This window comes from Galeopterus variegatus, unplaced genomic scaffold (genome assembly GCF_000696425.1).
Source record: "Galeopterus variegatus unplaced genomic scaffold, G_variegatus-3.0.2 Scaffold4526, whole genome shotgun sequence".
NCBI classification, from domain to species: domain Eukaryota; kingdom Metazoa; phylum Chordata; class Mammalia; order Dermoptera; family Cynocephalidae; genus Galeopterus; species Galeopterus variegatus.
The window spans coordinates 565-27712 of record NW_007730637.1 but is presented as its reverse complement, the minus strand read 5'-3'; the positions used below and the strand labels follow the sequence as shown (position 1 = coordinate 27712).

Genomic DNA, 27148 nt, shown 5'->3' with positions numbered 1-27148 from the left:
ATGGTGGGTCTTTTACTCAAATAAAGGGAATCTGTGTCAGCGCAATGTTCTTTCCACAAAGATTTAATAGATTTTGGTGGTGCTTTGTGTTGCTGCTGATGAGCTGTGGTCTGCTTCGAATAGATGGAACAAGTGAAGAAATTTATATGAAACTAGTATCAGCCCACATATTTTGGACATTCCTCACCTTTTTAAAGCATTGGCATTAAGTAACTTTGGAGAAAAAGAACTTCTTAGTATGTGGTCTATTTTAGAACTTTAAGGAATAAAGAAGCAACTGTTGTATACTCTTCATGTGGCCATTCTTTAAGCATCTATTGTTAACAGTGCTGTGACCCTGAAAGAGGAATCAATAAAGTAATATGTATTGAGTGCCTCCAATGTTCAGTACATTACTTAGCCACTGGGGATACAACTGTGAATAAAACAGGCACAATTAAATAAAACAAAGTCTGTGCCTTCCTGAGATTTTTATTCTAACAGTGAGAGTATTTAACTACAGGTTGTAAGGCTATAAAAAGTGAAAAGTTTGGTGCTATTAGAATATAGAGAACCAGACCTAGTCTGAGGGAATAGTGGAGGGGGGAATGAAGTTTGCCATCTGGGACTGACATTTTGGATGAACTCTAAAGTATAAGTGGGAATTATCGAGTGAATGGGGGGGAAAGGGAAGTTTATGGAGAGGGCAGAGGTGAGCAAACTTGGCAGAGGGAATAGTTTGTTTAGAGGCAGATCTGAGTTTGAGAAACAGAAAGATAGCCTATGGGTCTGCAGAACAGAGAGGAAGGAAGAGGGTGAAATAGATGATGAGGAGGAAATAAGGGAGGGCACAGGTATGTAAGATCTTAGAGGATGTATTCATGCCTAGCCCTAAGAGTAATGTGGAGTTACTGAAGGGTTATTAAAACTGTCACTTTTGGCTACCATTTTGTACATAGCATATTTTTTTTTAAAGGTAACTCTGTTTTAATGGAAAATAAAATGGAGGAGAGGTGACAGTGGATGTGAGAGACCTAGAAGTAAGATAGTGGAATTAGAAATAGAGATAAGGGCATGCAAAATTTATGTTCAGAGAGGTACACTTTATAGTTTGCTTTGCTTTGCTTTTGTGCTGCAATTAAAATTTCATTGCTTGTTTGCATTCATTGTTAACCTTATTCTTTCTGCAATCATTCTATCAAGATATATAAGCTTCAGGGGCCTACTATAAATTTTATTTTTTTCAGGTTAAGGTTGATCGTATCATTTATTCTCTTGGTCATTAGGAAATATATTCTCTTATCTTTATATTCAAGAAATGACAGCTTATGAGTAATAATAATAAAAAGAAAGTGTCAATAATAGGATCCATTGTGTAATAACCCAGGTGTTTTTACTAGAATAGGAATTATGTGGGAGAGTATTTTAATCAAAGTGGAAAAGTGCTTTGACTGTGGCATATTTTAAGAATAATTGGTATTAAGAACTCTAGTAGAAAGCTGTGTATTGGAGGCAATAGAAGGAAATACGGCTATTACATAATTGAATGATTTTTATTCATACTCACATTTCATTTATTATGAATTTATCACATGCCATAATTTTGAGAAAGTACTGTCATCAAAATATTTCTAATTTTGTTAAGACAGATATTATTAGAAATTGTTAGTATATATTCTTCTAATTTATAAATGGGAAGCAATGTGCTATTGTTCTTTCTAATCTGGACAAAATCCTTTGCGTTGAGATTCATGTTAGGTTTCCATGTAGGCAGTAGAAATGAGTCAAGCAGAGGGAAAATAATGACATTGGGTAGAGATATAAAATACTATTTTTCCTATTTTCCCCACCCTCAGCATATTTCTATATTAACAATAGAAATCTATATTTAAAGTTTAAAGTAATTTTAAACTTTGAAATTATTTTTGCATTGCTTGATGATCTCACTTATTTTAAATATCATTATATCCTCTATAAAAAATCGAGATGGATTTAAAATGCCTTCCCAAATTGGTAAATTTTATTTTGTTTGAAAATTTCAGTAAATAGCATTATACCGTGAAACAAAACAGATATAATTTGAGAGATTATGTTTTATGTTTTCTTATAAATTTGTTAGACTGAACTTTATGGATTGAATGAGCTTTATGGATTGAATAACCTGTACTAAGTAAACTCTATTTTTATAAAATTTTGAAGTGTGGATGATTTTTGAGTAAATTTTCATGTAAAGATTTTTTGAAAGGTGCTTATACAGATTGTGAATTAAAAAAAAATAAGATCGAGCTAGGTTTTTATTTTAGATTTTACGTTGAAGCTCAGTATTGTTACCAAGTTTAGTTATATGTTTATATGCATGGCTCTTATATTCTAGATAATGTTAACCCTTCCTCAGATCCCTGAGCTCAGGGATACCTTTTTTGTGTTAATTTGTATTTGTGTTCATATACTTATAGTTTACTTTCTTTTCTTGTATAGGACAAACCATGGTTGTGCCTTTAAAAAAAAAATTAGTGTACGATTGTTAATAACTTAACATTTTTATTTGAAAACAGCATCTGTTATTTCCTCAGTGCCTTACTACTCTTTATAGTTTTCTCTTAGAAAGTGACAGTAATCAAGTCAACTTCTTCACTCTCTTTATTATACATGTGTGGGTACATGTACATAATGAATTATTTGTACTTTTTTGATTCCTTCATTTTCCAGCATCTTCATGAATGGACTTTGTCTTCTGCTACTTGGCATATTTCAAAAAGTATGAGTTAATTTTAGTGCTATTTTAAGAAAAACAGCATTGAAAAAATGTTTATTTAAAATTATCACTCAGTCTAAGGAACAATGTAAATTATTTTTATGTTATCTGTTTTATTTATTATCTGTTTCGCTGGTGTCCTGAAATAGCAATGTTTCTCGAAGTCCATTACTTTTGAGATAGAGTACTAGATGACTTCGTAAAATTAGTAATCACCTTTTCCTGGGTATTCTGTAGGCTTTTTTTTAAAAAAAATTATGTGTGATAGGGCCGGCCCGGTGGCGCACTGGAGAGTGTGCCGCTTAGGAGTGCGGCGGCGCTCCCGCCGAGGGTTTGGATCCCATGTGGAGACTGGTTACCGCTCACTGACTGAGCACGGTGCGGGTGCAACACCGAGGGTTGCGATCTCGTTGCCGGTCCCCGGTATGGGCGCGACACCGAGGGTTGCGATCCCGTTACCGGTCAGTAAAAAAGACAAAAATGGGGGAAAAAAAAAAAAAAGTATGTGTGATATTTGACATCATTTTTAAAACCATTTCTGTGTGATTAGTTTTTTCTAATGGTCAAGTTTTTAAGTGCTGTTATATGCATACAGAAATCAGTCAGGCTCATACCATAGGTATTTGGTTCAGAACTTGAGTTATATAACTAAAATCAAGAATTTGGAGAATTCAGAAAGGGTTCAATAAGAAAACCAAGAAATGTCTGAAACATTCTTGAAAGCAAGCAAAAACATTCTGAATGCCTATGTATTCTCATGTCTGGGTTGAGAAATTGCGTGATATACTTGTCAGACTCATTTCAGATTTAACTGGGAAAAATTAATTTCTTTTCCTATTATTTTAAGCATTTAGATAGTACATTTAAGCTTTGGCACATAAAGTAATTCAAATAATATTATTAGACGACTTAATAAAGCAGATTTGATATACTTTGAATATTGTGAAATGGGGTGCTAAGAGGTAATAATGAACAAAAATCTCAGTATAAATTTGCAGTCTTTGTGATAATCATGTTGTATGTCAGTAGTCATTAAAATGAATTTTATTTTTGATAAAGCATTTATATGATGCTTTTATGTAATGTGTTTTCTGTAAGGTCAAAAGAAATAGACTGGCAACCTTATTTTACTACACGCATCGTAGATGATTTTGGCACACACTTACGAGTATTCAGAAAGGCTCAGCAGAGAGTAACAGAGAAAGATGATCAAGTAAAAGGTAATGTCTTTATTCCATCTAAAAATTAGAATTTAAAAATCTGTTTTCATTTATAACTTCGTATATCTTGAATTGTTCCTTTCTTTGTCCAGGTACAGCAGAAGATCTTGTTGATACCTTCTTTGAAGTTGAAGTTGAAATGGAGAAGGAAGTTTGCCGTGATCTAGTGTGCACTTCTCCCAAAGATGAAGAAGGTTTTCTTTTCAGTATAACTCTTTTGAGTATAGGAACTAGTGAGAGACAAGTTTGCAGAACCAGTGAACTAATCTAACGGTGAAATTATTTTTACGTAGGACCGACTGCATAGAAAAGACACTATTCATTTTATTTTATTTTTTAACTCTTAAAAGTAGTTTTCAGATTCTTTTTTCTTTTTTAAAGGTCATCTTTAAAAATTAACCTGTCTTTTAAAATACAAGCACAAACATTTTATAATTGAAAATTTAAGTTTTGAACTATAGTAATTTGTCTTCCCCTTGAATTTATTGTTTCTACTTCAAGAGTATACCTGTTACCCTAAAATATTTTCTAAGGAAATGATTATAATGATTTCAAATAAAATTTATAGACTTGAATGGACTTGTCTTTGTGGAATGTTAGTACAGATAAGTTTTAGCTGAGGATCTTATCTTTTCCCAGTTTTACAACTATTAAGTCTTTTGCTAATTGGCACTTTTTTAATTAACAGGATCATCTATATAATTATATTCCTGGAAAGTGTCAGAATAGGAACAAGTACAGAAAAGCATTTCTAGTTGTGTAAATTGTTTTCTCAGATTTTGAAAATATACTAAACGTTTTTATTACTTTCCTTTGCCATTTTTCTTTCTTCTTCTTCTGTTTTTACATTTATTGTACAATTCAGTTTTTAATTGTCAGTTCATTAGCATTGATATGAAATAACTAAATGTAAGGAATAGATGTAATGAGGTGTAGTGCTTTTACATAAATTGAGCTCTCTTAAATCAGTAGAATAGAAGAGCATACTTTCTCCTTTGTTATTACCTGCTGAAAAAGTGGAGGATTTTTTCCTGAAAGAATTATAGGTATATTTTTAAATGGTCTATAATTTTTAAGTATGCAAAGGTTAGTGTGTCGTAGAAGTGCAAAATATTTGGTGCATCTAAAACTGTTTTTAGCAAAAACACTTTTGTGGTTGAAGTTTCTAATGTGATTTAAAAAACTAGTTAAAACTGAGAAGAATTTTAAAAAAATACTAGCTTGATTAATGAGTAGTTACTATTTGGAGAACAATGTAGGAATGAATTTATAATGAATACTGATGTGTACTAATTACTAAAATAATAAGCTGGTATAAGCAGGAAAATGCTTTTTCCTACCTTTTTATGTGTCTTATCAAAAGTAGATGGAGACTATATATTTTCTAATGTTGTTATATCTACTTTTTCTGTTTTTAGGGTTCCTAAGGGATTTGTGTGAAGTCTTATTATATTTATTGCTACCTCCTGGAGATTTCCAGAACAAGATCATGCGATACTTTGTCAGGGTAAGCTTAATCTCATACCAAATAATGGCTGTAAAGAAACTTAAAGCAGTAGTTCTCAAAATTTTTGGTCTCAAGATCCTGTTATACTCTTAAAAATTATTGAAGATCCTAAAGAGCTTTAGTTGATGTGGGTTTTCTCTATAATATTTATGTATTATATATTAAAACAAAAATATTTTTAAAGCACGAGAATACACGGGCATACATTTCATTAGTTGATAGATTCATGATGCCATCATACCATTATGTACCTCTTGAATGTGTCTCTCTATGTACGTGAAAGAATGGAAGTGAAAGGTAAATAATGTCTTAGTTTTATTATGAAAATGGTTTTGATGCAGACCACCTGAAAAAGCCTTGGGATCTTCCCACCATTCCCCAGGGTCCCTGACCAATTCTTTGAGAACTGCCTGACTTAGAGTTAGATGCTCAGATATTTAGTTATAACAAAGGTATGTTTTAAAGTTTTTTTACTACCTAAATTAGGATAAAATAAAAGTAACATTTCTGGACATAAACTGGGCTACTAAGATTGTCCTTTTCGTAATTAGAAAACGAATAAGTCATATGAGAGCAGCAGTCTTGGACTCTTTATTCCCTGAGTGTGAACCTTTGGAGTAAAGTTGTACGTGCTAATGTAAAGGAATAACATTTGGCTTTGGTTGCTGATTATGGTGCTGTCTACATATGATCTTATCTCGGTTAAATGGGTAAAATGAAAGTCTATCCTCCTTCAAGACAGATGCCAATTCCTGAGGTGTGCTTTTATGCTTGTATGTTATCGTATAAGTAATACCAAATGGTTTCCTAACCTCTACCTACCGTGAGTTCAGTGTACTTCTCAGGTATGTTAGTGGTATTGTGTGAAATGGGTAGAAAGTGCTTAGTTTTGATGGGAAGAGTCTGATAGATTAACTATTTTTTGTTAAGGCCAATTGCTTGGGCTACTCTTTATCCAGGGTGGTAAATGCCTGGCATGCCTATCACTAGATTCACATCTACCATTGAAGGAAGATACTACTAATCACTTACAGTACTCGTTCATGCTGAGTGTCCATTTGGCATCCGAATCTTTCTTCGTTGTGTTTCAAACAGCTACTGTTAACATGGTATCTCTAGCAGCATTTCACATGGCTGCCCATTGCTTCCCTTCTTGAAACTCTGTCTTTTCTTTGTTTCCATGTCACTACTTTCTTTTGATTTTTCTCCTCCTGTGGTCTCCTTTTTAGTCACCTTGATACTCCTTAACTCCTCTTCTGCAGTTCTAGGTCTCCTTAAAATATTCATGTTATTTAATCCTAGGCCCTCCTCTTGCTCATTCATTCCTGTGGTTTTAAATATTCTCCACATGCTAATGAGTTCTAAATCTATATCTTTAGTCCAGACTTTCCTTCTGAACCACAGGCTACTTTGACCAGCTGTCCATTTGAAATCACCACTTGAGTGACCGGACAGGCCTTTTCAAATGTCCAAAATGGAAATCCTGTTCTTGATCATCCAGCAAATGTTTCAAATCTGAGTCTTTCCAGATACTTTCAGAGTCCTGTGTGATGCGGCTTTATCTCTCTAACCTTCATGCCATGCAGTGTCAGAAAAAAACCATAGCTGGACAGTACTTAAAGTGGTAAAAACAGACTTTATTCAGTTATTATTGCAACAGGGAAAAAGAGTGCTCAGTGTAGTACTGGACTCAATTCCAAATACAATAAGAACAAGAGGGGATTTATAGCCAAGGAGCAGGGGTGGGGATCAGTGGATGGAAAATTACTAAGAGAAAACATAAGGGGTAAGGGGGGATTCTGGTTAAAGAGATTTAATGGGATTCTTGCTGAAGGCAGGCCAGTATTATCAGACATCAAGTGCAGGGGATGAGGAATTTGATGATTTTACAGAGAGTGGGGGAGTTCTAGGTAATCCTAGTTGACAGGATTCTTGCTAAAACTGAGTGATACAAAGATAAACAAATATGGAAGCCCAAAGGTCAAGGCCTAATTGGGAAGAGGGTTCAGAGGAGCTTGACTAAAGTTTGGTCAAGAGTAGTATCTTTGTCATCAGTCATCATACTCCAGCCACACTGACTTTCTTCCCCAAAAGTACCAAAGCCCCACCTCCCCCGCCTACCATAGGGCTGTCTCATCTGCTTTTTTCCTCTGCTCAGAATGATTCTGCCTATCCTCTTGGCTAAGTTGTATTCTTTCCTCCTATCTCACTTAATGTCCCTTCCTAAGAGATGCCTCCCTAACCACCCAATCTGAAGCTCCCTCATAATTCCCTTTTACCCTAGGTAGTACTGTTTTTTTTTTTTTTTTTTTCATAGAATTTACCATATTTTAAAATGATACATTTGGTTGTTGTGTTTACTTACTTGATGCTTCTTTCTCCCAAATGAATTGTAGGTCCCATGAGGACAGGGACTATACATGTATTTATCATCCTTATATACTTATTGGTTAACACAATACCTGGCATATGGTAGGTATTCAATCAGAGAATCAGTTTTAATGCAAGAGGACACCCATTTGCCCTCTTGCTGGCTGTGGTGCAGTGCACATGTTGTTGCAGCTCCTTGAGGATTAAGCCGACTCCTAAGAGCCGTGAGTGAAGATCTGCCTTGTTACTTGAGGTTGTTGTTTAAGTAGGATTCTATGAGCAAATATGTTTTGCTGTAGATTTCTCTTTTAGGCCAGTATTTCATTTCTTTTTGATTAATCTAATTGATGAGGATAATTGTAGAGCACAGCATTCAGCAAATCAGTTCTTTTTCCCTTCTAACTTGGTAGAAGTTCTTTATCAGTTTTCTTTAATCACTAATTAAATCCACATTTTCCCAAAAGACATTTTTGTTTAGATTAAATAACAGATGAAAGAATTCTTTCCTTTGTATGGATACTTTATATAGATTTTACAAATCACTGTATTTGATGTAATTGCTGTTTAATTGTCTCTACTTTCTTTCCATTAATATGTTTTATTCATTTAAAGATTCATGACTTTAATGACTGTTGGGAAAATACAATAATTTAATCAAGCCCCCTCGCCCTGTGTCAGGTTGGGGGTGGTGTAGCATTCTTTGTGGGCAGGTTGTGTGTGGGTGAAGTTAGTGTCCCGGTGCAGTACCGCCACCTTGGCTGGCATGGACTGCCCCAGGCAGCCGCTCCGCTGGCCATGCTTTTCAACCTATGGCTTCCAAGGACCTGTTTGCCAGTTACCTAGCTCGTAGACCTGTGTGTGAGGGGTCTGGGGATCCAGCCTGCTGTGTGAAGGGTTTGTGACCCAGTCTGGACAACGGGCTTGAGGGGTCTGTGAGCTCCAGACGGGCCCTACCTTGGCAATTGGCCCAGTCAGTGCCGGATTATGGGCAAGTAAAAGAGCGCTACAATTGGCGACGTAGGCAGGATTCTGACATTAGCAGTAACTTTACAATGACTGTATCTTTTAGGCCCCTAAATCGACAGCTGGTGCTGTCTTCTAGACATGGGGGTCTTAAAGTAGGAATTACATGGAAATGGCTGCTTACTTTGGAATATTTAGAGTTCTCACTAGGACCTGTATAGGAATTGTTGAGGCATTTGATTTGCTCTTGACTAGCCAAACTCTTTTATGAGGCAAATTAGGAGGTCAAAGTAGTTTTTAAAGAGAGATTGACTAATTGTCTTAACTAATAAGAAACACAAAATTTACTCGGAGTTCTTCCCCATGTGTTTTTTTATCATTTTGAAGAAAAAGTTCAGCAAAACATTTTTTTGTATGTGTGAATTTTCTCCTTACAAAGTACATTTAGAAATTTTGTGTCCAGAAACATAATTTAAAGGAATTACATAAACAAATGTAATTTTTAAAAATTTAGGGACTAAAGCTAACCTTGAAAGCAGCTATTTCTTATAATTTGGTACTATAAAGTGTCTCAAAAGACATTTCAGAAAATTACTGGCACCTTCATTAATGCCTTTTGGAAATCTTAATTCGTCATGAAGTAGTAGTTGTCAGAGACTCTGCACAGCTTACAAAAGTAGAACTATATAAAACATTTCTCTGAAGGAAAATAAAGATCATTTTCTATGAATTTTTACCAGAAAATGGCTCAGATAAATTAGAGATCTGAGAAGGAATAAATAAATTGGTCTTTTACTTAGAAAAGTAAAACATCCTGTTAATCTTGTGTTTTAGCTTCTCCAGTATTCTTAAGAAATGTTTCATAAATTTAGGTATCATAAACATTAAGGAATAAAGATTAATGTCAGGTGAAAACATTGTATTAGTAGAGTCAGCATTAACATTTTTAGTTTTTCCATTCATGTGTCAGATGCCTACCTTATTTAAAACAATGACCTTGAGAAAAACAGGAAGAGGTAAATATTTTTGGAGACAGATAAATCAGTAGATCAATTGACCAATCCCACTCATATACAGAGGGGTCCTAATTAGTTGTAGTCTACTAGAGAAATATATGACATAAAATTATATAGACAACAATAAATGATAAATGCTGTAAAAATAGGGCATGTGTTTATTTTAAGCATGAATGTGAAAAAATATTAAGCTGGGATGATCAGGGTTTATTTAATAGGAAAATTGACTCTGTAGTCAGTCCTTAAAGGAAGTGCAGAATTTTAATAGGAGCATAAACAACTGCAAAGAATGGGAATGTGTATTCTAGAGAATGGTGAGTAGATTTCATTCACATACTTTTTATTTTTAATATTTTTTATTAGGAAAATAAACAGAGACATACAGAGAATACAATAAAAATTTAGGTACCAACCACCTGGATTTAACCGGTGTTGGTATTTTATATAGTTGCTGTTTCCTCCCTTGAAGTAACCACGATTGTAAAATTTATGTTTATCCTTTCCTTTTGTTCTCTGTTTTTGTACTTTTAATATAGACGTATGAATCCATAAACACCTTTAGTCTTATGTTTTACCTTTTAAAAATTGACATAAATACTAGGGGACTGGAGGTATTCTTGTTTGATTTACTCAGATCTTGTCATTATGGAGATGAATCCATGTTGATATAGGTAGCTTTTTCTCATTTATTTTAAGTGAGGTGAAGTAGCTCTGGTTATCAAGTTTTACTTTAATATGTATCATGCCTTTCTTAAATAACACCATTGTGTTAGGAAATTTACATTATGCTACTTATATGAGAAGTATATTAGACTAAATTTGTGTTTGTTTTCAAAATTTTTTTTTCAGGAAATCCTTGCACGAGGAATTCTTCTTCCTTTAATAAATCAACTCAGTGATCCTGATTATATTAATCAATATGTCCTATGGCTGGTAAGTAGCTTATAGAGTCACAACTGTATTTTTGAAAATTTTTTAAATGTAAAAATAGAGGGTCTGGCCCAGTAGCACACTGTTACAGTGCGCCGCTTGGGAGTGCGGCGGTGCTCCCACTGAGGGTTCGGATCCCACATACAGACCGGCGGCTCACTGGCTGAGCGAGGTGCGGGCGCAGCACCGAGGGTTGAGATCCCGTTGCCGGTCCCGGTCCGGTACGGGCGCGACACTGAGGGTTGCAATCCGTTGCCGGTCACGAAAAAAGACAAAAAGGAAAAAAAAAAAAAAAAAAGAGTGTGTAGATCAGAGTGATTAAGCAATAATTTATTAAAGAAACTAAATAAAATTCTTTCCAAAGTAATCCTGCATTTCCAATATTTCTGTTTGCTTGTATATTGACTGTTCTGGCCAAACTCTCTTTAAGCAGTTTGTTGATTATCGTCCTTACAATTATGGTGCTGCTACTGTTTACTTAAAAATAGTAATATTTCGCCACATGTGTGTGTATAGGTGAATATTTTTAATACCTACTATTTGGTTTTAAATACCCCTTGGGATTTGAACTACTTAAATAGCATGTACTTCACATTTTATACTATATAATGAGATAAAATATGGAGGATAGAACTCTAGAATGAGAATAAGAATCTCTGTGTTCTAGGTCTGTTTACGTAAGTTGGCTTAGTGTGTCCTAGGTTTTTCCTCTGTCAAACATATCAAAGAGTTAGTGGTAACTAAGTTTACTAGTTGTAGCTTTTTTACCTTTTCTAATTATATATGTATTTCCTCAGTCACATTTCATGGTCCCGAAAGAGATATAAATAGGCTCTCTGCTAGGAATACTTTGGTGTATACTTCTGGGCTTTTGATTTATTTTCTTAAATCTGGAATTTCTTCTCTACATCTGTCTTCCATTAACTCAGTGTAGCTTTCCTAGGAAAGAATTACTTGATCGTTCTTTGATTATTCTTAGGCATTATCACACTTGCCATTGTTTTGTTGTTGTTGTTGTTGTTACAATGTTTGTCCCTCCCACCAGACTGGGTTACCTGCAGGCAAAAATTATCTCATTACTTTTGTATTCCCAGAGCCTTTCCTGGAGGTCATTGAACTTGATTCTTCTTTTCCATTGTCAACTTTTTTAGAGTCCCACTAGGGTCTACCAAAAGTTTTAAAAATATGAATATCTGCACAATTAAAAATGTAAAAAAAAATGCATATCCTTTGATTAGGAATTCCACATCTAAGAAGTCATTATAAGTGATAATGAGCAAGTTTGCAACAATCTATATTTAAGGCCATTCATGGCAACATTGCTTATATTAGTAAAAACTTGAAAGCTACTTAAATGCCCAAAATAGAGGATTAATTTAATAAATTATGGCATATTGATAGACTTGAATATAATGCAGCCATTGAAAATGATGGTAGTATATCTTTATGAACATGAAAAGATGTTCATGATATAAGTGAAAAGATAACTAAAAATGGTTTATATGCAAAGATATATAATCCTATTCTTCTAAAAAATGTGTAAATACTTGTATATTTTTGAATAGCTATATAATTCTGATATGATATGCACTGAAATATTAATAGAGATGTAGTAATTTTTCCCTATTGTTTGTATATGATGGTACTTCCAAAATTCATAGAATGATTTGAATTATCTTTTAATTCTATTTTTCCCGTGAGCTTCTTGGGTACACTTGTGTTTCACTTCACTTACAGTGAGTATGGGTTATGCAAATAAAAACAGTATTTTTTTTTTAAGAAGTAGGAACATACAGGTAAAATTTAAAAACATTTAAGAAATAAAGTAAGGGTAATGGTGTTAAAAATTTTGTTACAACAAAATATACCTCATAAACATGTACAATGAAAAAATGTATTAACATGAAAAATTAGATAATGTATGCTAACCTTAAATAATCAGTATACAATAATGTATGTTCTTACCTGTTATGCAAAAATGGAAGCAAGTTCACCAGAATGTTACAGTTATGTCTCACTCATAGAACTAGGTATTATTTTTATTCCTATTTATATATATTTTTTAGTATTTAGTTTTCTTTTGCTGAGCAGGTATTAACTGCATCATTACATGATAAACATTTTGAGGAGGGCTTAACATATACTCAAAATATTTCTAACCACCAAGTTTTTACTTTTTTCCTCCATAGTTGGCCTATGTATGATGCTATCGTGTGATACATGGGTCTTTGTATTATTTAATAAGAGGAATCTGATTGCTATTGTACTTCGCAATAAAATATCAGAAAATGTATTTAAAAGAGAATTTATCAACAAAAGATCTTTACCGTACATTGTCTTGTTTACACTCTTTTGACATTATTCATGTGTGAAGCCTTTTAGGCCATAGGAATTATAAAAGTAAGTGTAAACTAATTCTTATTTATTCATTCAGTTAAATTACTATATTAATGAGATCTGTTTAGTTCATTTTTAATTGAAAAGTTTAGAAGAGTATAGTAGTAACATATCTTATGTATGTTTAAAGTGTTAGTGTCAGAGCCTACCTGGGTGCCTAGGTAGGAGCCAAAGACAAGTCCCCTCCACCTGGAAGTAGGCAAGAAGCAGAGCATGCTTGGAGACCTAGGCAGAAGCTGAGGGCAACCTCTTGCCCACCCAGAAGTAGGCAAGAGAGAACACCAAAAGCACCACTTCCACGTAGGTGGCCTGCCACAGCCACGACTGCCACAAAAGTGGCTTAATACCAAAGCAATAGCCACATCCACCATGCAGGTGGCCTGCTAGACACTCAACTGCATTGACGTGAGGAGAATCACCAGCGGAGACAAGAAAAAGGACCTCTCACTCCTCAAAGCCCACTCCCAAGTAACAGAAGAAGCAACTGCTCTACCAAAAGACCAGATATCAATGTAGAGACACTAGAAATATGAAAACCCAAGAAAATATGACACCACCAAAAGAATACAGTAATTCTTAAAAACCAGACCCTATAGCATGACTGAAACTAATTCTGAGCAAGTCTTAAGGGAACTCACCGAGATTTGAGAAGACTCAGACCATATAATGAAATGAGAAAAAAAATCCAAGATATGAAGGAGGAAATGTACAAAGAGATTAATGTAATGAAATGAGAAAAAAAATCCAAGATATGAAGGAGGAAATGTACAAAGAGATTAATGCCTTAAAAAAGAATGTAGTAGAACTCATGGAACTGAAAGATTTAGTCAACAAAATAAACACAACTGATAGCTTAAGCAGCTGGGTAGAACAAGCAGAAGAAAGAATTTTTGATTTTGAGGATAGTCTTTTTTAAATAACCCAGGAAAATGATAGAAAGGAAAAAAAGAATTTTTATTTATTTATTTTATTTTATTTTTATTTTTATTTTATTTTATTTTATTTTATTTATTTTATTTTATTTTATTTATTTTATTTTATTTTATTTTATTTTATTTTATTTTATTTATTTTATTTTATTATTATTTATTTTATTTTATTTTATTATTTTATTTTATTTTATTTTATTATATTATTTTTCCTTTTTGTCTTTTTTCGTGACCGGCAATGGATCGCAACCCTCAGTGTCGCGCCCGTACCGGACCGGGACCAGCAACGGGATCGCAACCCTCGGTGTTGCGCCCACACCTCGCTCAGCCAGTGAGCCGCCGGTCTGTACGTGGGATCTGAACCCTCGGTGGGAGCGCCACCGCGCTCCCAAGCGGCGCACTGTAGCAGTGCGCCACCAGGCTGGCCCGGAAAAAAGAATTTTTAAAAAATGAAGAAAATCTAAGGGAGCTAGTTGACAATCTTAAGCACAAAAACATTTGAATCATGGGTGTTGCAGAAAAGGAGGAGAAAAGCAAAGGTATGGAAAACCAATTCAACAAAATAATAATGGAAAACTTCCCAGGTATAGGGAGAGACACAGGCCTTCAAATACAGGAGGCTCAAAGATCACCAAAAAGATTGAACCCAAAAAGATCCTCTGCAGGACACATTATAGTTAAACTGGCAAAGTTCAAAGACAATCTTAAAAGAAACAGGAGAAAAGCATCAAGTCACCTATAAGGGAGCCCCTATCAGACTAACAGCAGTCTTCTCAACAGAAACTCTACAGGCCAGAAGAAAATAGGATGATATATTCAAAACACTAGAAGAAAAAACTTCCAGCCAAGAATAATATCCCCAGCAAGGCTATCCTTCAGAAATGAGGGAAAAATAGTGTATTTTCCAGACAAACAAAAGCTGCAGGAGTTCATCACCACATGACCAGCCCTGCATCTAATACTCAAGGAAATCCTGCCTCTGGATTTCTAAAAACAATAATCACTACTACGAATACACATGAAGGAACAAAACCCACTGGTAGAACAAAAATGCAAACAAGAAAGAGAAAGAAACCAAGTCTTAACTACCACGAAGAACCATAATGATAATGTAATAATGTCCCTGCTTTATTTCTGAGTTTAGTATTTTGGTCTTCTCTCTTTTTTTCTTGGTCAGTCTAGATATAGTTGTGCAAATTTTGTTGATCTTATTAAAGAATCATATTTTGGTTATGTTGATTTTTTTGTATTTATTAATATCCTTATATATTTCTGTTGTAATCTTTGATATTTCCTACTTATATTTGCTTTTGGTGTAGTTTGCTCTTTTTCTGTTTTCTTTTTTTTCCTTTTTGTCTTTTTTCATGACCGGCAACGGATCGCAACCCTCAGTGTCGTGCCTGTACCGTACCGGACTGGGACCGGCAACGGGATCGCAACCCTCGGTGTTGCGTCCGCACCTCGCTCAGCCAGTGAGCCGCCGGTCTGTATGTGGGATCCGAACCCTCAGCGGGAGCGCCGCTGCACTCTCAAGCGGCGCACTGTAGCAGTGTGCCACCGGGCCGGCCCCTTTTTCTGTTTTCTTAAGGTAGAAGTTCACATTACTGATTTGAGATTTTTCTTTTTTTTAATATAGGTTTTACAAGTGTAAGTTTTCCTCTAAGTCCTGCATCCTATAAATTTTGATAAGTTGCACTTTTTTATTTCAAAGTACTATGTAATTTCCCTGTGATTTTTCTTTTTACCCATTGTTTATTTAGGAAAGTGTTTAATTTCCACACATTTGTGAGTTTCCTAAATTTTCTTCTGTTATTGTGGTCAGTGAACAAATTTTCTATGATCTTAGTCTTTTTAATGTACTAAGACTTGTTTCCAAAATAAAATTTTAAAAAGTCAACTCTGTACTCCATAAATATGTATAATCAACACATTTCAATAAATAAACAAAAACAAAAGCATTAGTGTTGCCCCACAATAGTTAGGTATGATTTTCAAGTAGTTATTTACTTCTAAATATGAATTTTATTTCTTTGTAAGACAAATTACTTAATGTCAGGTCTTATCTCTGACTATGAAATAGATCATATGTGATTGGTTCATGTTGTTATCTCTAACTATAACAGAAAAATAAAAAGGTATTTACTTACTTGTTTCTTAAATTCATTCTTAGAAAAATTAGGTCTCTAATCTATTACTTTATACTTGAATTATTCTCTTTACTTTTGCAGTAAATTTTATATAAAGCGAAATATATGGTTCTTAATTCTACAATTCAATAAATTTTGATAAGTGTACACGTATTCATGTAAGCACCATGCCAGTCAAGATAGAGAACTCTTCCATCATCCCATAAAGTTCTCTTTGCCCATTTCCAGTAAATCCATCCCCTCCTCCCCTCAATGGCAACCCCCCTCCTGCTTTTTTCCCACCATAAATTTGCTTTGCCAAATTTATGCAAATATGCACTTATATAAAGTGGAATCTTACAATATATACTCTTTTGTGTTTGCCTTTTTCTGCTTAACTTACTGCTTTTGAAATTTATTTATGTGTTGTGTATATCCATAGTTCATTCTTTTTTAGTGGTAAGAGTATTCAGTTTTATGAATGTACTATTAATTGTTTACCTAGTCTTCTATTGATGTACTATTGTGAAACAAAAAAAAGAAACTGAATATTTTTCTGTAATTCTTTACGTGAATGGATGTTTTCATTTCTTTAAAGTAAATCATTAGTAGTGGAATTATTAGGACATAGCATAAATGTATATTTAACTTTATAAGAAATTGCCAAGGTATTTGACATCAGCTACATGGTGGAATAGGAAGCCCCAAATCTCATTCCCCCACAGAAATATCAACCTAACTACGGTAACATGGTCCAGAAAACCTTTAAGAGAACTCCAGAAACAAGTAGGAAGTCTCAGTACCCCAGGTAAGCTTGAAGCCAAGAGTAGCTGCATTTGAAATGCGTAAGAAAAGCCATTTTATTTCAGCTGTGTCAGCCCCTCCTTCATGCTGGCATAACTCATGATTAGGATGAAAAGCCTAACTTTCCACCTCTCTTTTGGGAGGGAAAGAGAAGAGTGGAATGTATGTCCAGTGTTCTGACTTTTCAAGAGACTTCGCAAAAGGCTAGTTTTGTCTTTTCTGACTTGGACTGATGATGAGGAACTGGCATACTTTGGATGTCTAGGGACAGTGGAGAACAAAAGAGACCTCAGTGTGTTGGAGTAGGGCCAGAGAAGTTGTAATACCACAGACAGAAGCTGACATAGCTCATCAATATTGGGATTAAGTGCCCAGCTTTTGACTTCTCCACTGGGAGGGAAAATGAATAGTGGAACATGTGTCTAAAATTTGGGATTTTAGGAGGGATTCCTGAGGTACTGGTTTCTGTCTTACTTGAATCAGAGCACTACTGATGAAATTGGCATACCTTGGGTGCCTGGAGCTGTAAAGGACAAAGGAGAGCCCTGTGGCTTGTTACATGTCAGAGAAATTCGAGTACTACAGGCAGACATCAAAGGGAGCAAGAGAGCATACATTCCTGAAAAAGTATAACTGAAAAATTAATTATGAAATTACACATAGAAACTCTGAGAAGATGCGACCCTGTACCAGGTTTGAGAGTTCCCTAGAGTTTGTAGGTCATCTGATTAGAGAAGGTCTTCTCCTGTATGAATCCATTCTATAATAAAGTCTAGGAGAGGTGGCTGTTTTTCAGATTCAAAAATCACACACAGAAAATAAGGCACATGAAGAAACAGTGGCACATGGCCCAAGTAAAGGCACCAAATGAATACATAGGAACTGACCCTAAAAAAAACAGAGATCTCTGAAATACCTGACAAAGAATTCAAAACAAACATCTCACAGAAGCTCAATGTACTACTAATGAACACAAATATACAAGTATATAATTCAGGAAGATGATACATTAACAAAAATAAGAGTATTAACAAAGAGAAACTATAAAAAAGAACCAAACAAATTCTGGAGGTGAAAAATAAAATAACAGAATCAAACAGTTCACTAGAAGAGGTTCACAGCAGACTTGATTAAGCAGAAGAAAGAATCAGTTTGAAGATAAGTCAATTGAAATTATCGAGACAAAGGAAAAACAAGAAAAAAAGAATAAAGGAAAGTTAAGAGAGCCTAAGCGACTTATGGAACAATACACAGGAAACCAATATATGCATTATAGGAAGCCCAGAATAAGAGAGAATGGACAGAGCTTATTTGAAGAAATAATTGCTGAATACTTCCCAAATCTGATGAAGAAAATGGACATCCAAATTCAAGAAGCTTAGAGAACTCCACCTAGGGTGAACTCAAAGGGGCCTAACAGAGACATATTACTGTCAAAAGTCAAAGTGAGAGAATCTTAAAAGCAGCAAGAAGAAAACAGCTAATCATTTATCAGGAGCACTCATGAAATTATTAGCAGATTTTTCAGCAGCAACATTACAGACCAGAAAGGAGTGAATTGATATATTCAAAGTGCTGAAAGTAAAAACAAAACAAAACAGCTGCCAAAGAATACTATATAGGGAAAACCCATCCTTTAAAAGTGATGGTGAAATAGGCATCTTCCCAGATAAGCAAAAGCTGAGGGAGTTCATCACTACTCGACCTGCCTTACAGGAATTGATGAAGGGAGTCAATCAATTTGAAATGAAAGGATGCTATACTGGAGCACAAAAGTAAGCAAAAATACAAAGCTCTGTAATAAAGGTAAATATATAGAAATACATAATCCAGTAATACTGTAGTGGTGGTGTATAAATCATTTAATTTATGTACAGAATTTAAAATATAAAAGCATGAAAGTTACAAATATCAAGCTATATTAATGGATATAAAATATTAAAAGATCTAATTTGTGACATGAATAACAAGGTGTGGGGATATAAAATTAATAGTGTTTTTATGTGTGATTGAAGTTACCAGTTTGAAATAGTTTGATATGTTTTATGTAAGCCCCATGGTAACCACAAAGAAAATACATCTAGAAGATTTTCAAAAGAAAATTAAAAAATCAATACATGTCACTAATACTATCAGTGAAACACAAAGGAAGGCAGGAAAAGAGGGAGAAAATAATGGTAAGAAATACAGAAAACAGTGAACAAAATAGCAGTAGTAAGTTCTTCCCTATCAGTAATTTTTTTTAAATGGAAATGGATTAAACTCAATCAGAAGACATACTGTGGCTGAATGGATTTTTTAAAAAGATTGAATTATAAGCTCTGTACAAGAGATTTACTTTAAATATAAGGTTATACAGTAGAAGGGTGGGAAAAGATATTTCATGCAAGTGGTAAGCAAGAAGAGCATGGGTGGACATACTTATATTGCAAAAAATGCATTTTAAGTAAACTGTTATAAGTGACAAATATGGATATCATATAATGATAAATTGGTCAGTTCATGAAGATATAACAACTGTACATATATGTGCACCTAACAATAGAGCACCCAAAATATATGAAGCAAACATTGATAGAATTGAATAGACAGTAAGCAGTAACACAGAACAGGAGGATTTAATTCCCTACCTTCAGTAGGAATACACCAAGCAGACAGAAGTTCCAGAATGAAACAGAGGACACACGAACAACACTGTAGTCCAGTTGGACCTAACAGACACATATAGAACATCCCATTGAACAACAGTAGAACCTATATTTTTCTCAACTGCGCATGAAACATTCTACAAGATAGATGACATGTTTAAGCCACAAAACACTCTTAACAAATTCAGAAATACTGAAATCATACCAAGTATCTTTTTCAACCACAATGGAATGAAAATTGAAGTCAATAGGAAAAGGAAAACTGGAAAATTTACAAATGTGTAGAAATTAAACAGCACACTCTTGATGAACTAGTGAGTCAAATAAGAAATCAGAACAGAAACTAGAAAATACCTTGAGACAAATGAAAACAAAAACAACTTTAAGGGTATAGGAAAAAAAGAAACTCAGTTTCTTCTTACAACATACAATTCTTCTGTGACCCCAGATGAGTGGGGTACTTCCTTATATACCAAGCTGGGTATACACACCAGCTGGGTGTACTCTAATTCTATGTAATCCTTACACTGTGTACCTAGAGATGGTGTGAGATTCCATAGGTTGAAGGCTTAGTCCAGCAAGACTGCCCCCCACTTCAGATGCCAGTTGCAAGTTTAGGCCTTTGGAACTTTTGAATGACTAGCTATAAATTGGGGTTTCCCTGCTCTGGTCCAATTAATTTGCTAGAGCAGCTCAGAAAACTCAGAGAAAAACTTACTTATGTTTACTTATTATAAAGGATACTACAAAGGATACCTGTGCGGGCCGGCCCGGTGGCGCACTGCTATAGTGCGCCGCTTGGGAAGCGCGGTGGCGCTCCTGCCAAGGGTTCAGATCCCACATACAGACCGGCCGCTCACTGGCTGAGCGAGGGGCGGGAGCAACACCGAGGGTTGCAATCCCGTGGCCGGTCCCGGTCCGGTACGGGCGCGACACTGAGGGTTGTGATCCGTTGCCGGTCATGAAAAAAGACAAAAAGGAAAAAAAAAAAAAGGATACCTGTGAACAGCCAGGTGGAAGAGATGCATAAGTTGTAGTGTGGGAGAAGTGGCATGCAGCTTCCACCCCCTTTCAGCGCTCACAACTCTGGAGGAAACTCCATGCATTCAGCTACCTGGAAGCTATGAGAACTTAGCCTTTGGGGTTTTATGGAAGCTACGCTATATAAGCATGATTGATTAAATCATTGGCCATTGGTTTTTCAACTCAGTCTTCTGCCTCTCTTCCCTTCCTGGAGCACAGGGATGGGGGTAAGGGTGGGACTGATAGTTCCTATCCTTTAATCACATGGTTGATTTCATTGGCAGCCATTCCCCCATCCTGAGACTATTTAGAGGTCTCCAGCCATCAGTAATATTATTTGCTTAAAAAGACACTCTTACCACTTCTTTGATCCAAAGTATTTTAGGATCCATATGTTAGGAAATGGGGACAGAGACTAAATATATATTTCACAGTATTACAGCAATGTACCAAAACTTAATGGGATGCAGCAAAAGCAGTACTAAGAGGGAAGTTTATAGCACTAAATGCTTACATTAGTGAGGAAAATCTCAGATCAACAACCTAATGTTACATCTTAAGGAACTAGTGAAAGAACAAAGCAAATCCAAAGTTGGTAGAAGGAAGGAAATAAAGATTAGAGCAGAAATGTTAGAGAATAAAGAGCAAAAGAAAGATTGGATTTTTGAAAAAATCAAAATAGGTTAAGTGGGGCAAAAAGAGAACAGACTCAAATAACAAAAATCAGAAATGAAATAGGTATTACAACTGATGTCATGGAAATAAAAAGGATGGAAAGAACTACTATGAACAATTATAGAATAATTATTAAAAAACTATGAATAAAAATATGCCAACAAGTTACACAAACTAGAAGAAATGGATAAATTTCTAGAAACATACAACCTGTCAAGACTGAATTGTGAAGACCTAAAAAATTTGAACAGAGCTATAATGAGTAAGATGATTGAATCAGTAATCAAAAACTTGCCAATAAAGAAGAAATCAGGACCAGCTGGCTTTACTGGACAATTCTAACAGATATGTAAAGGAGAATTAATACTAATTCTTCTTAAAATTTTCCAAAATATTGAAGAGGAAGGAATACTTCCAAATTCATTGTTCTTATAACACAGACAATAAAGAAAAGTACCGACCAAATATCCCCATTGAAACCTGACACAGAAATTCTCAGAAAATACGAGCAAACTGGATTCATTAATGCATTAAAAGGATTACACACCATGACTAAGTGGAATTTATTCCTGGAATGTAAGAATGGTTCGACATATGAATATCGGACATTGTAGTACACCACATTAATAAGCTGAAGGTCAAAAACTACATGATTGTCCCAACTGATGTGGAAAAAAAAAATCTCAACACATTAGGAACAGAAGGAAATTTCCTCAGCACAATAAAAGCTATATATGAAAAGTTTACTGCTAACATCATACTTAAGGGTGAAAAACTAGAAGATTTTCCGTTAAGGTCAGGGTCAGGGCAAGGATGTCTACTCTTGTAACTTCTATTCAAGATAATGCTGGATGTCTAGGCAGAGCAATCAGAAGATAAATAAAAGACATCCAGATAGAAGTTAAAAATTATCTTTTTGTTGATGACACGATCTTGATATAGAATACCCAAAAAATTCCATACACAAACAAAACTGATAATCAAATTCAGGAAATTTGCAGTATACAAAATCAACACACAAAAATCAGTTACATTTCTATATACTAGTAACAACAAACAAGGAAAGCATTAATTTTCTGGAAAGGAAATTAAGATAAGCATTCGTTTACAAGGGCATCAAAAAGAATAAAATACTTCCAAATTAACTAAACCAAGGGGGTAAAAGATTTGTACAATGAACACTACAAAATATTGTTCAAAGAAGCTAAAGACACAAATGAATGGAAACACATTCCATGTTCATGGATTGGAAGATTTAACATTGTGAAGACATTCACATTACCCAAAGTGATCTGCAGATTTAGTGTAATTCCTGTCAAAATCCCAGTGACTTTCTTTTGGTGGTGTTGCAGAAATAGAAAAAAACAATCCTAAAATTCATATGGTTTCTCAAAAGACCCCAAATAGCCAAATCACTTTTCAGAAAGAAAAATACTCTTCCTGATTTCAAAGCCTGTTAAAAAGCTGCTGTAATCAACACAGTATGGGACTGGTGTAGAGACAGACATATAGACACAGTGGAACAGAATAGAAAACCCAGAAATAAATTCTTTTATATGCTTATATTAGTTTATTTTCTGTTGCTTATAACATATGACCTAAAACTGTTGCTATGGGTTAAATGTTCTCCCAAAAGTTCATATATTGGAAACTTGACCACCATTGTAATAGTGTTGAGGGTGAGAAATCCAATTACAGTATTTGAAAGATGGAGCTTTTAAGAGGTGATTAGATTGTGAGGACTGTGCCCTCATGAATGGATTTATCCATTCATGGAATAGTGGGTGTGTTCTGATGGCTTTTTAAGGAGGGCAAGTGAGAAGGTTAGTGAACTCTCCTGCTCAGCCAGTTTTCACTATGTGACACTCTTGTTGCCAGGGGATCTTGTAGAGAGTTCCTACCCAGAAGAAAGCCTTCACTCGATTTGTCCCATGGACCTTGGACTTCCCATCCTCTGGTCTGTAAGAAATAAATTTCATTCTTTATAAATTACCCACTTTCATGTATTCAGTTATAAGCTACAGAAATGGACTAATATGCTGGGTAATTTATAAGAAAGTGAAATTTATTCTTACAGTTTCTAGACTGGTAAATTTGAGGTCCTGGGGGTGCCTCAGATGAGGGCCTTCTTTTTGGGAGGGACTATATACAGAGTTTCCAATACCTGAACTTTTGGAGGACACATTCAATTCATAGCATTCCACCCCTAGCCTTCAAAATTTATGTCCTCACCTGTAAATACATTCAGTCCACCCCCAAAGTCTTAACTTGTTTCAACTCAAAAATTCAAAGTCTTACCTGTGAAATAAAACAAGTTATCTACTGCCAAGATACAGTGGGGCAAATTCCCATTCAAAGGGAGAAATAAGCCAAAAGAAAGGCACAACTGGTTGTAAACTTATGTCTGAAACACAGCAGGTTATTTTATTCTTTCCTTTTTTATCTTCTTGAATTGGATGCTTAGTTTCCTATTTAAAATCTTCCTTGTTTCTTTTTTTTTTTTTTTGGTCTTTTTTTTTGTCTTTTAGCTTTTTTTTTCCGTGTCCGGCAACGGATCGCAACCCTCAGTGTTGCCCCCGTACCGGACCGGAGACCGGCAACGGGATTGCAAACCTCGGTGTTGCTCCCGCGCCTCGCTCAGCCAGTGAGCGGGAGCCGGTCTGTATGTGGGATCCGAACCCTCGGACGGGAGCGCCAGCCGCGCTTCCCAAGCGGCGCACTATCCAGTGCGCCACCGGGCCGGCCCATTAAATTTTAAAGCTGGAGAAAAATATACCGTGACTCCATATTCGGCATCCTCTGCACACAGATTTGGGGGTTGGACATCCATGTCTTTGGGCATCCCTGCTCCTATGGCTTTTCTGGGCTCAGGCCACACTCAGCTTTCCCAGGTTGTCATTGCATGCTGGTAGCTCTACAGTTCTGGCATCGTAGTAGCATTCCTGCTCCCTCGGCTCCACTAGGCATGGCCCTGGTGGGGATTTCGGCTGCAATTCTGATCCCACATTTCTGCTCGGCATTGTTCTAGTGCAGTTTCTTTGCAGTGACTTTGCCCCTGTGACAGAAATCTTCCTGTGCCCCCAGGCTTTTCCATACATACTTTGAGATCTGGGTTGAGACTGCCATGCCTCCATTGCTCTGTGAGCCTGCTGACCTAACACCATGAGGACATGCCAAATTTCTGGCTTATATTTTCCAAAGCAGCAGGTTCAGCCATAGCTGGGGCCAATTTAGGGGCAGCTGGGACAGCCAAGGAGTATGCTGTTATGTAGGGAACAGAATCCTGAGGCAGCCCTAGGCAGCAAGCCTGAAGAGGGCACCATGGGCTCAATCCCTGAAACCATGATGCCTTCCTATACCTCTGGGCCTGTTATGGGAAGGGCAGCCTTAACCATCTCTAAAATGCCTATGGGATCTTTCTTCCACTCTCTTGGTGATCCTTTCTCTGTGTACAGATCTTCTTAGTTGGTGGTCTCTGGGTTACATCCTTGGTTTTTTCTTTTGAACACAGTTTTTCACCCTCTTAATGGCCAGGCTGAGCGTTTTCCAGTTTTTTACCCTCTGCTTCCCTTTTAATTATAAATTTCAGCTTTCTGTCATGCCTTGCTGCTGTGATTCAGTGTTGGCTATTAGAAGTATCAATGTAGCTACCCGAATGCAGTGCTGCTTCCGTATTTCTTCTGCCAGATACCCTGCTTCATAACTCTTTTAAGTTCTGCATTCCATAAATTCATCTGGCATGGACACGATTCAGCTGAGTTCTTTGTCTGTTCATGGCTGTATTAGTCAGTTTCTGTTGCTTATAACAAGATAATTGGAACTGAGTAATTTATATTTAAAAAAAAAAAAAGAAATTTATTGCTTACAGCTTGTGAGGCTGTGAAGCTTAAAGTCCAGGGAACACATCTGGTAGTGGTGACAGTGTCCCAGGGGTCTCAGATTGCAAGATGGTAGAAGCAGACACAGCAGAGACTAACCTCCTTATTCTCTTACACTTTAGAGCCTTCCAAACTATGCCCATGATCACATTTTTAATCCATTCACTATAGCATTGTCCTGCAATCTAATCACCTCTTCAAGGCCCCACCTTTCAATTACCATAATAGGATTTTCCACCCTCCACAGTTACAGTGGGGATTAAGTTTTGGGGGGACATTCAAACCAAGGCAATAGCCATGGTGACTTTGTTTCCATTGTCCTGCAATCTAATCACCTCTTCAAGGCCCCACCTTTCAATTACCATAATAGGATTTTCCACCCTCCACAGTTACAGTGGGGATTAAGTTTTGGGGGGACATTCAAACCAAGGCAATAGCAATGGTGACTTTGTTTCCAATAAGCTCTTCTTCATTACAATCTGAGACCTCCTAAGAATGGCCTTTACTGTTTATATTTCTGTCAGCATTCTGGTCACCACCACTAACCTCTAAGAAGTAACTAGGCTTTTCCTAGTCCTCTTATCTTTTAAGCCCTAACCAGAATTTAGGCTTTCTCTAGCTTGGTCCAGATTCTTACAGCCTCCCCAGTTCCCAAACCACTTCTACTTTTTTAGGTTTTCATTGTTAGCAACACCCCACTTCATAGTACCAATTTTCTGTATTAGTCTGTTTTCTGTTGCTTATATCAGAAAACCTGAAATGGAGTGATTTGTAAACAAATGAAATTTATTTCTTACAGTGTTAGAGGCTGGGAAGTCCAAGGTCCAGGGAACTCATTTGGTGAGGGCCTTCTTCTTGGTGGTGACTCTCTATAGAAGCTGAAGATGTCACATGGTGAGAATGGCAAGAACAAGTTAGTTAGTGTGATAATTTGCCCTCCTTATAAACCCATTAGAAGCTCACCAAATCATTAATCCATTACTCCTTGAGTGGATCAGTCCATTTACAAGGGTACAGCCCTTCATGATCCAATCACCTCTTAAAGGCCCCAACTTTTAAATACCATTATCTGATTTCCCATCCTCTTGAAACTGTTACAGTGGGGGTCCAGTTTCTGATACATGAACTTTTATGGAACATGACCCTTACCTTATGCCACATACAAAAATTAACTCAAAATGTATTAAAGAACTAAACAGAAGACCTGAAACTATAAAACTCCCAGAAGAAAACATAGGGGAAAAGCTTCATGGATTTGTCTGTGATTTCTTGGATATGACACCAAAAGCTCAGGCAACAACTGCAAAAATAGATAGTAGGAGTAAATCAAACTAAAAAGCTGCCCAGCAAAGGAAACAATCACCAGAATGAAAAGGCAACCTAAAGAGTTGGGAGAAAATATTTGGAAAGTACATATCCAATTAGGTGTTAATATCCAGCATATATAAAGAACTCCTACAACTCAACAACAGCAATAAAACCAGTGCAATTTAAAAATAGGCAAAGGATTTGAATAGACATTTCTCCAAAGAAGTTCTGTAAATGGCCAACAATTATATGAAAAGATGCCCACCATCCCTAATCATTATGGAAATACAAATCAACACCACAATGAGTTATTACCTTACAACTATTTGGCCAGTATGAAAAAAGACCAGAAAATAGTTAAGTGTTGGTGAGGCTGTGGAGAAATTGGAACTCTTATGCACTATTAGTGGGAATGTAAAATGGTGTGGCTGTTGTGGAAGACAGTTTGGAGGTTCCTCTGAAAATTAAAAAAAGAATTACCATATGACATGACCCGACAATCTCACTTGTAGACATATATACAAAAGAAGTGGAAACGGAATCTCTGAGGAGTATTTGCATACCCGTGTTGATTGCAGTATTATGCACAATAGCCAAGATGTGGAAGTACCCTAAGTGTC

General features: G+C 35.8%; 1 protein-coding gene across 1 annotated transcript in view; it reads left to right on the top strand.

Annotated features, from left to right (window-relative positions):
- LOC103603265 overlaps positions 1 to 25045 on the top strand; it is a 91630-nt gene extending 66585 nt beyond the window's left edge. Inside the window, exons 6-11 of the mRNA XM_008587756.1 lie at positions 3833 to 3954; positions 4047 to 4148; positions 5373 to 5461; positions 10660 to 10743; positions 17438 to 17623; positions 24932 to 25045. Coding sequence (XP_008585978.1) covers positions 3833 to 3954; positions 4047 to 4148; positions 5373 to 5461; positions 10660 to 10743; positions 17438 to 17623; positions 24932 to 25045 — 697 coding nt within the window. The remainder of the gene's footprint in view (positions 1 to 3832; positions 3955 to 4046; positions 4149 to 5372; positions 5462 to 10659; positions 10744 to 17437; positions 17624 to 24931) is intronic.
- The last annotated feature ends 2103 nt before the right edge of the window (positions 25046 to 27148 follow it).